The sequence below is a fragment of the Amia ocellicauda genome, chromosome 18 (genome assembly GCF_036373705.1).
Source record: "Amia ocellicauda isolate fAmiCal2 chromosome 18, fAmiCal2.hap1, whole genome shotgun sequence".
Classification (NCBI taxonomy): Eukaryota; Metazoa; Chordata; class Actinopteri; order Amiiformes; family Amiidae; genus Amia; species Amia ocellicauda.
The window spans coordinates 5152801-5163962 of NC_089867.1; the positions used below are offsets into that span (position 1 = coordinate 5152801).

An 11162-nucleotide genomic window follows, 5' to 3' on the forward strand; every position below is an offset into this window, starting at 1 on the left:
CTGTGAGGGAGCGTGTGATTGGCTGCTGACTGCAGGAATAACCATTGGAGCTGTTGCCAGAGCATTTAATGTTTATTTATCTACCATAAGCTCCGTCCAATGTGGTTTTAGAGAATTTGGCAGTATGTCCAACCAACCTTGCAAGCACAAACCACATGTAACAGGCCAGCCCTGGACTTCCACTTCTGGCTTCTTTACCTGTGGGATGGTCTGAGACCAGCCACCCAGACTGCTGATGAAACACAAACAGAGAAGCGGTCAGCAGGCCAATTGCATGTTCCCCCAAACCTGAGACTTGAAATCCATAGATCAGGGCCTAATGACTTTATCATTTGAGCGATTTCCTTATGATCTCTAAAATCGTGTGTGTCCCAGTTAAAGTGCTAGAAACATTTTGTAATATTCCCACCACTCAAAAATCCTTATGATGTACATTGAAATGTTATTGAATAACCAGAACTAATCGGAATCTGAAAACCAACCATGAGCATTCCAAATTTAGCTAAGCAGGTTCAGTTGTCCTAAAGTGTCAAGGTAATTTCATCTTTATTTATTAACTGAAACAGTACATACATCAATCAACCACCTGTCCTCCTATGGCAGGAGTTCTTAACCAGGGGTGAGACAGACACACAGACTTTTTATTATTATTTATTTAGAACAGCTCTTCTTTAAATGTGAATGTCTGTCCAGCTTGGCAGTAGCACTACCCTCCCCGTCAACAAGTTAATTCCCCTCTTTGGACACCTTAATCTGATTGGGCTGCAGGATTAACATGGATCACACCCTTTGTGAAATTATACTCTGCCCTACAGCATAGCAATGTATCCACAGAGGCTGGCAGTATTGTTTTGGCTGGCTGAGCTATGCCAAGATTGACTTGAACTCTTTCAGTCAATTCTTTGTACCCACACTGTAAAATGTACAAAATAGCATGGGCTGTTATCAGATGTACAATTAAATGACTAATTTATATATATATATATATACACTCACCTAAAGGATTATTAGGAACACCATACTAATACTGTGTTTGACCCCCTTTCGCCTTCAGAACTGCCTTAATTCTACGTGGCATTGATTCAACAAGGTGCTGAAAGCATTCTTTAGAAATGTTGGCCCATATTGATAGGATAGCATCTTGCAGTTGATGGAGATTTGTGGGATGCACATCCAGGGCACGAAGCTCCTGTTCCACCACATCCCAATGATGCTCTATTGCGTTGAGATCTGGTGACTGTGGGGGCCAGTTTAGTACAGTGAACTCATTGTCATGTTCAAGAAACCAATTTGAAATGATTCGACCTTTGTGACATGGTGCATTATCCTGCTGGAAGTAGCCGTCAGAGGATGGGTACATGGTGGTCATAAAGGGATGGACATGGTCAGAAACAATGCTCAGGTAGGCCATGGCATTTAAACGATGCCCAATTGGCACTAAGGGGCCTAAAGTGTGCCAAGAAAACATCCCCCACACCATTACACCACCACCAGCAGCCTGCACAGTGGTAACAAGGCATGATGGATCCATGTTCTCATTCTGTTTACGCCAAATTCTGACTCTACCATCTGAATGTCTCAACACAAATCGAGACTCATCAGACCAGGCAACATTTTTCCAGTCTTCAACTGTCCAATTTTGGTGAGCTTGTGCAAATTGTAGCCTCTTTTTCCTATTTGTAGTGGAGATGAGTGGTACCCGGTGGGGTCTTCTGCTGTTGTAGCCCATCCGCCTCAAGGTTGTACGTGTTGTGGCTTCACAAATGCTTTGCTGCATACCTCGGTTGTGACGAGTGGTTATTTCAGTCAAAGTTGCTCTTCTATCAGCTTGAATCAGTCGGCCCATTCTCCTCTGACCTCTAGCATCAACAAGGCATTTTCGTCCACAGGACTGCCGCATACTGGATGTTTTTCCCTTTTCACACCATTCTTTGTAAACCCTAGAAATGGTTGTGCGTGAAAATCCCAGTAACTGAGCAGATTGTGAAATACTCAGACCGGCCCGTCTGGCACCAACAACCATGCCACGCTCAAAATTGCTTAAATCACCTTTCTTTCCCATTCAGACATTCAGTTTGGAGTTCAGGAGATTGTCTTGACCAGGACCACACCCCTAAATGCATTGAAGCAACTGCCATGTGATTGGTTGGTTAGATAATTGCATTAATGAGAAATTGAACAGGTGTTCCTAATAATCCTTTAGGTGAGTATATATATATATATATATATATATATATATATATATATATATATAAAGACTATATTTAGTCTCCAGTGTAATATCCGTTTAGAAGCATAAACAACACAGTGTTAGGTCCTGATTGACATTTTTACACCCTCATTAGTCTGAATCTTGCAGTAATCTGAATTTAACAATCACAACAATATATAAAACTGAGTACTTCATTCAGACCAAGCAACCAATGGTCCTGCAATGGCAAAATCCCTTCATTATCCCCCACTATCAAGACGTATTTAAAGATACAAAACCTTAAAATCAATTGAACAAATCAACTGGATTTGGCTCCAGGATGTATTATTACTTGTAATCCTTTTTAACATTTTGCTTTTATACATCTATCAGATGTACACTATTTCAAAAAGAGACTTCTGTAAATATAATACCACAGACAAATATTTAAAATATTTTATGCAATGCCATGTGTATATGTATGATACATTTATTGTATGTACACTACAAATGTGCTAATAATATCCTGATCGCAAAGGGAACTGCGTGTTTATAACGACACCTGCAGGTTAACTGTGGAAACCTTTGTTTTGTATCTGTAGTCGCAGCAACGCTTTACGACCTTGTGAGAGACGAGGGAGGGAGGGAGGGAGGGGAGTGTCGCTTGGCGATGACGCAATTACGTATTTCATCTGTGGTGACGCCCGGTCGATTAAAAAAAAAAAAAAAAAAAAAAAAACACCTTTCAAATTTCCCCAAACTGTAACGGTCTTTGTTAAATATCATGTCCGCTGAAGGGGTTTCGCCTATTATTATTTTCTAACCGAGGCTGGAAAGCAGGGCAGCCCGCAGTGGAAGTGTGGACGGCGCTGCGCAGCTGGAAAGGCACTGTATTTTTGTTGTGCATCTGTGGCCGCAGCAGCGCACTCATCTTGCTGCCGCGGCTGGAGCCCAGCGACGACTGCTGCAGTGGAGCCCGCTGTACGGGCGCCGGAGGGAGTGCGGGACACACAGGGAGCCTCGGCGGCGTGTGGCGGCCGACTGACTGCCCGTACTGGTAGGTATCCAAGTCTCGTATGTGCTGTATGTCGCCCTAGAGGGCAATCAATCACTGCCGCACACGCATCCCATTTGGCACAGGCGGAGAGGCTCGGGCTCGGGCTCGCCGCGCCACTGTCTCTCCAGTGCGTCTCCTGCTGTGAGACGGAAGCGGACCAGGGGCGACCCAAGTCCCGGGCGCCTGTTATTGTCGATGTGTGTATAATTGTGTATTGTGTATTGTGTTTGAGGTCGCTGGCGCATTTCTAAATCACGATGGTCGTTTTGGTTATGTTTCCCGCTGTTCTACGAAGCGGAGATTTCCAAGCCAGCAGTAACTAAGTTTGTTTCATTTCATTGTAACTTACTGGTAGGTTGTTTTACATGATCAAAACACCGTTTACTTTTTGCTTTATTGGCTGAAACCTATTGCTATAGGTATTTTAATGTCTAGCTCGGATCCAGCTGTACAACTAGTCTCATGCTGGTTTGGTAGGCACTACAATAATGTAGGAAACTCGCCTGGAACTGTATTATAGCTGGCAACTCCATATAGCCTATTCTGTTGACACTGATCTTTTTAAACTTCAATACTGCTGGCGACGTGCAAAATAAATACTATTCTTCCCAGTTTTACTAGCAATGACCTCAATTCTTTTACATTTTTTAACGATTCTTTGAATGTATAAACGTGGGCTTTTCACGTTAAAGTCGCTGAGGTATTTGGCTGGATGTTTACAAGTACCCCACCATAAAACCTTACTGTTGATTTATTGTAAAATAAAAAGGTTGTAAAATCCCAGATATTCAGCTTGCATAGCTGGCTACCTTGTTCCAGCCCCTATAACTCGTGAAAATAAGTGCTGCATATCAGTCCTAAACGCATTTAATGTTGATTTCCACTTGTGGCATCTGGTCCTTGTTTCATTTTCATTGAACTTTTAGGCCTTGGGGTTGCCTACTTCAGGATGTGCTAGAATGCTTAAAAGGTGTCAATAGAAAATGTGTGTTAACTGGAGTGTCACTGTCACTTATTTAAAGATTAGCTGTGAGCTTCTTGGCCTGAATCATGGTAGATCAATTAGAAAAATATCTGTAGGTTTAAAATGATCTCCTTTCTCTTGCTGCACTGGGCATCAGAGTTCTTTTCAGATATTCAAAATGTGTAAATGTGAAAAAAAAGTGTGCTTCAGAAATCTCTGATGAATGTTTAAAGTGTTTGGGGAAAATAAGGAGGATGCGAGATGTTGTTTGTAATGTGTTACACGTTTTTTAATACAGTTTGATCATTGTTTTTTTTGCAATAGCTTGAAAATCAAGCAGATTTTGACAATTATATATAGGCTATACATTTAAGTTTCATCAAAATATAAATAAACCACTCCCTCCAAATATATTTTAACTGGAAACTTCAAAATTGCAACACATCACTATTAAACACCCAAAAGCACTAACACACTGTTATTCAATACTGTATATTCTTTAAATTATATTGAGACTGTTAAAATAAAATCAATCCATATTGATCAAAGTGTAACACAATATTGTGACATAATTCTATTCAATGCAAAAAATATTTGAAAAAACAAATGTGGTGTTTGAAATGGTCTCGATAATATTTGCCTTTCTTTTGGTTGCAGGATGAAAAAGTACATGTGGGGATTGAGTGAGTGTTGGACATAAAAAATGAAAGGCCAGTGAAAACCATAAAAAAGGCAACAGTGAAAGATTTTAAGTTGCTGAACACTCCCTTTTTGGGGCATCATTAATACAATGGCAAGCAAAAGAAAGTCCACTACCCCTTGTATGGTCCTTCCTGCAGATGCAGAGGAGCAGGACCCAGACATGGAAATGATTGCAGAGGTGGATGAAGGTACTGAGGCCACAGCAGAGGCCCCGACAGAAAGTGCTGCTGTTCCGCTGGAAAATGCATCCGGTGAGGAGGACATACAGGATGTCGACAGCTACATCGAAACGATGGACTCCAGGAAAGTGGAGGGGGGTTACGAGTGCAAATACTGCAGTTTTCAGACCACAGAACTTAATATGTTTACGTTTCACGTCGATTCCGAGCATCCCAATGTAGTCCTGAACTCGTCCTATGTGTGCGTGGAGTGCAATTTTCTAACCAAGAGGTACGATGCACTCTCGGAACACAACATGCGATTCCATCCGGGGGAGGACAATTTCACACGGACCATGGTGAAGCGCAACAACCAGACCATCTTTGAGCAGACTGTCAACGATCTGACCTTTGACGGCAGCTTTGTACAACAAGAGAACCAGGAAAGTGAGGACACCACAACAACGGGTATCCCGCTTAGCAAAACGCCCATCATGAAGATGAAGAGCAAGGCTGAGCCTAAAAGAATTGCCATGTCGCATAAAACATCTGAGGAAAATGATGTCAAAGATGAAAGTGAAGGTGAACAGGAGCCCAAGGAAACTGCCCCTGTCAGCACACCAGCACCTGTCGAAGTGGTGGCCCCCGTTCCCGTGGAGCCTGTGAAGCCCAGTGTTGTGGTCAATAATCCCACGCAGCAGGAACCAAAGAAGACCATCATCAACTCAGCTACTGTTTTGCCTGCAGGTCTTGCCCAAGTCCTGTCTGCCCTCCAGGCCCAGCAGAATTCCCAGACACAACTCTTGATACCCGTAAGCAGCATTCCAACTTATAATGGGGCCATGGATAACAATGCTCTTTTGGTCAACACCTACAACAAGTTTCCCTACCCCTCGGTTTCAGAGATCATGGGATTATCATCACAGACTAAGTATACGGAGGAACAGATTAAGATCTGGTTCTCTGCCCAGCGCCTAAAACATGGGGTGAGTTGGACGCCTGAGGAGGTTGAAGAGGCCAGGAGAAAGCAGTTCAATGGCACAGTGCACACTGTGCCACAGACAATCACAGTCATTCCAGCCCATCTCTCAGCTGCAGCTAACGGCCTGCAGCCCATCCTTCAGACCTGCCAAATAGTTGGCCAACCTGGCCTTGTGCTGACGCAGGTTGGAGCCACCAACTCCTTGCCAGTGACTACTCCCATCACATTGACAGTAGCCGGTGTCTCGAACCAAGCACAACTGCCAAAACCCACTATCCAGACAACACCCACCATCGTGGAGACCAAGAGGGCCACCACTGTCCAGCCTCCTCCTCTTACACCTCAGGAGAACTCGGCTCTGAGTGCTGATCACTTTGGAATACGGCCTAAAAAGTCCAAAGAGCAGCTTGCAGAGCTGAAGGCCAGTTACTTGAAGGAACACTTTGCCAGCGATGCAGAGATAGCCAGGTTGATGAAGCTGACAAACCTCACAAAAGGTGAGATTAAGAAGTGGTTCAGCGACACACGTTATAATCAGCGCAATTCGAAGAACAATCATGTCATCGTCTTCAATGAGAACAACAATGCCAATAACAGTGCTACCATAGTGATAGACTCTAGCGATGAAACCACAGAATCTCCCACATCGGGCCCTGTCAAAGAGCCACGCAGACAGAGCTGGAACCCTTTCCCAGACTTCACACTCCAGAAGTTCAAGGAAAAGACCCCTGAACAATTGCTGGTTCTGGAGGAAAGTTATCAGAAAAATTCCACCCCTACTGATGAAGAACTGAACAGACTTAGGTCAGAAACCAAGCTGACCCGAAGAGAGATCGACGCCTGGTTCACAGAAAAGAGAAAAGCCCCGGAGTCCGCCGAATCAAAACTGGAAAGGAAGGATGGTGAGCCAGCTAAAGCCGTCACCCCCATGAAGCAGTCATCACATACTCATCCCAGTGGCAGAAGCAGATCAGGCAGAGAGAAAATTGGGAAGAAGACACCAGAGCAGCTGCACGTGCTGAAAAGTGCCTTTGTACGCACACAGTGGCCGTCTTCAGAGGAGTATGACAAGCTTGCGGAGGAGAGCCGCCTTCCAAGGTCCTACATCGTCAACTGGTTCGGAGACACGCGGTACGCCTGGAAAAATGGCAACTTGAAATGGTTCTTTTACTACCAGAGTGGAAACATCGGTGCTATAAATGGGAGTGGCTACAGGAAGAGAGGGAGAGGGAGAGCTCGAAGCAGAGGCCGAGGGAGGCCCAGAGGGAGGCCAAGGGCAGGCAAGAGATCTTCCAGCTGGGGGAGGTCCCCGCCCGTGATTAAGTTCAAGACCGGAAAGGAAATTCTGAAGGAGTACTACTTAAAGCACAAGTTCCTCAATGAGCAAGACTTGGACGAGCTGGTGGCTAAATCCAACATGGGCTATGAGCAGGTCCGGGACTGGTTTGCTGAGGTTCGCCGGCAGGAGGACTTGGGCACGGACCCGTTCGACGACAGCTTGGAAAATGAGGAGCCGGACGAGGAGGATGAGTCACAGGGTGAGAGCGACACGGGAGGCGGAGGCCAGGGAGACATTGCTGGTGATGAGGATGACGATGAAACGGATGACAGCGACACTTGGGAGCCGCCTCGAAGTGTCCGACGAACTCTCTCTGGGTCAGAGGATTAGTGCCCATCTAGGGGAATGCTGAGGTAAGCTGCCCCGAGGGGTACAGCTGCCTCCTTTTTCGAGGCTCACACATATATGTCCGTAGGGCAATCGATAGGAAAAGGGTCAACCTCGGACACGCACCTTCTCAAATTAAAATTATTATCCATGATTCCTTTGTAAATGACTTGGTCAGTTAAGTTCTAATATTTAGTTATTGGCAGTGATTGATCTTTTAATATGCAGAATACAAAATTCCCCACCCTTAACAGACTTGAAAGAATGAAATAAAATCGGACGTGTTCAACATAAAAATGTAATGCCATTACCTTTTTATGTAGGTCTAATGAAAATTACATTTTATTTCCCATCTTAAGTTGCTAATTAACTACAGAATTCTAATATTGTTCTCAATATTGCTTCTCAAAAAAATGCTAAATACAAATTTGAGGATAAACAGCAATATATGTTTGTCAATATTTTATTAGGCAAGGAGGTGCATTGATGAAATTGAGGACATAATTTGAACATGCAATAGGCGTGATACAGCAAAGCCTATTGTGTTTAGGTCTTCCTTTTCTAACCATAGACTGCACAAACCACAAATGTATTCCGTGTTACTGAAAGGACTGCAGAGAAACCCTGCAAAAACATATTTATTGTATCCAAATTAAACTGGATAGCAGTTATAACAAAAAAAAAAAAGTTTGTACCTCTGAAACCAAAATGGCTTTCTTTCCAGTGAGAGAATCTGACATCTCATTTATAAATTGAATAATACATCTTCAGAATAAGATTTACAGATTTACATTTACAGAAGTTGTTTTGAAATGTTTTTAAAAGTAAAAAAGAAATGTTAATACCTTTCTCTCTCTCCGTTTTCTTTTTCCAGAATCACCCTTTTGTTCAAGCCGAAGCAGAGAAATGGAAGCTGATGAGTCTGTGTGGAAAAAGAGCAGAGCAGAGCAAAGCTTTGTTACACGGAGAATAACTCGACCTAAAGGAACAGTTTTAAGTTCTTTCCAAATCATGTGGAGATGGTGCCAAAGTTACACTGCACAAGGCATAGCTTTCTGTGCTATTTTACAGAGTGCTTAATTAGTGAATTTGTCCAAAATGGGGACATTGTCTATATGATGATTAAGTCTCTGAGCACATAATGTATTAGGTACAGCAACCACTATTTTTTATTTTCTCTTGGATATTACTATGGTGGTGAAGTGTGATTTACTACCCTAAATCTCTGTGGTTATGAAATAGCTTTGAGAGACCAAATGTTTTATTACCTACAAATTAACTTCTAAGCAAAAAAAAATTGAACTGCATCCCCCATTACATGAAGTGGACAGAAGAAGTCATATAATTTGCACCTGCTTGTCCTTGTTTTAACCATACAGTGAAAGGGGATGCAATACAAATCCATGCTTGTAGCTGGTGTGTATATTACACTTTTAGACTGGTACGACCGCCTTTGATTTCTAGGCCCTGTCACTCTACCATTTTATCTGTCTCCCCAAAGACTTCAATTGAACTGACTGCAAAGCCACATTAATATTTGAATGTACTTTTGTTTTTAAAAGTAAGATGAATCAAAAAGTTCCCAACATGTTCCCAAAGTTGGTAAAGCGGTTTATTCTAATCAGATTTTACAAGTTCAATTTTAAAAGATGCTTTTTATATTTTTTATTGCAAACCAGGAAATGTGCCTGATGAAGTAACAGGAAAGATATATAGCTCAAAATCTATACGATTCAAAAGAAGTGTGCTGCTAAAGATGTCATGTGAAAAGGCTTTCAGGACAAGTCATTGTGGTGTTTTTCAACATCTGGTTAAGAAAATAATGGTTTAAGGGGTAATAACAAGCCAATTGTTATCACACATATGGTAGTTCCTGTCAATATTTTGTCCAAGAGTCCAAGACTGTGCTTAGAAATCTGTAGCTGAGATTAATTGGGTTGTATCGTTTTTGTGGCAAGAACAAACAAGGTGCAATGAAGAAAGAAAAGAAAATTAACTACTCTTTATCAAAATGCTTGGTACAGTAATTTAGCAAATCTTCAAACAGTGCTACAGTAGAAAGCAAATGTAGTTGTCTCCCTCCCTTCTGTAAGTGAGAAACAACACAGTATCTGTACCAAACATGAATGGAGTGCTCGGCAGTATAGAAGCATCCCTGTACTGTGCTACAAAGTGAGGTGGCTGCATGGCAATTGTGTAGAATTTATTTTTGTTTATTTTCTCAAATTGTGAAAGCTTACGCTTTGCTGGGGTTTATACTTTTTTTTTTTTTTTTAATGAATCCTGCAGGGATACAGTACATACTGTATCACCAATAAGTAATTTGGGTTTTAGGTATGCTACAATCAAACAACTTCACAACTTGTATAAATTTAGACTTCGCTGCTGTGTTATGCAAGTAGGGCACCTTTATATACACTGTAACTGTTCTGTAACCCATTTTTCTAGCTGTGGGCCCAATCATGCTTTACTGTACATTGTACACGTATTTATTTTCTGTTCAAAAATCAAAACAGACATTAATAAAAAGAGCATCCATAGTCAGTTATAGAGCAATAATGTTGTTAAGAAAGTGATCTGTGTATGATCAATGCTTTTAGATTTTGTATCATTGGGATAAACTACTCTTTGCTAAGGAAGTTCGGTTTGTTTTATGTCCGCAGCTGTGTTTGTTATAGTTTTGCCTTCAGAAAGCATACAGTACAGTGCCCACCCCCCCCCACACACACACATAAATTATACCGCAGTGTGTTGTAGGAGCCTGACTCTGACCACAGTATGTGCAGCAGATCCAGTTGTATTAGTAAGTAAAATGTGCAAGGCTTATAGGTACTTTAAAAAAACAAAAAAATGTTGCTGTTTTAGACTATTGTTGAAGAAGGTTCCAGCTTGCAATAATAATTAAAAAAAAGTATTCACTTTGTATATATAAGATCTTTTATGCTGTTCTATTTGATCAATAATTTTTAAGAATTTTATATTTTATTTATAAGTGTTTCAATGTAGCCTCCACTTCAACATAGTACTCAAGTGGTGTCCATGAAGGTCTACAACATTGGGCAGTCCTGCCATATTTTGTGTTGTTGCTTACATCTTTTTTCTATTCTGTTGTTGCTAAAAAAACATAATCTCCCAGAGGAACTCTTTCAGGATTCAGACCAAGACATCTCTTATTCCATGTGACACGTCTAAGAATTCTGGGCATCTGCAAACATTCGCCAACAGCCTTTACTTGAACCACAACTGACACAGAGACGCTACACGCGGAAAGTTGTATCCGACCGTGGTAATTGCAATGAATGCAGTTCTTAAAGCTACCCTCCTTTTGTTTTTGGTTTGTTTCTCTCAAAATGTAAAATTTTAAAAAAATAATACAACACTGTTCTTCAAATTCTGTTTCCAATCTCTCTTTCAATTCAAGCTTCATCAAAGACCAGTGGGA

General features: G+C 41.8%; 1 protein-coding gene across 2 annotated transcripts; it reads left to right on the forward strand.

Annotated features, from left to right (window-relative positions):
* Nucleotides 1-2910: 2910 nt before the first annotated feature.
* zhx1 (zinc fingers and homeoboxes 1) lies at nucleotides 2911-11111 on the forward strand. Of its 2 annotated transcripts, none has more exons than XM_066691348.1 (3): nucleotides 2911-3248; nucleotides 4870-7746; nucleotides 8595-11111. In XM_066691348.1, exon 2 carries the CDS (start codon nucleotides 5003-5005, stop codon nucleotides 7721-7723), a length of 2721 nt encoding a protein of 906 aa, XP_066547445.1. In that variant the 5' UTR covers nucleotides 2911-3248; nucleotides 4870-5002; the 3' UTR covers nucleotides 7724-7746; nucleotides 8595-11111. The 2 variants fall into 2 exon arrangements, with proteins under 2 accessions (XP_066547445.1, XP_066547446.1); XM_066691349.1 differs by lacking the exon at nucleotides 2911-3248 and adding an exon at nucleotides 3361-3445.
* The last annotated feature ends 51 nt before the right edge of the window (nucleotides 11112-11162 follow it).

Excerpts from the sequence above, each read along its gene's own strand:
- zhx1 (XM_066691348.1), top strand. The coding sequence starts at position 5,003 with ATGGCAAGCAAAAGAAAGTCCACTACCCCTTGTATGGTCCTTCCTGCA.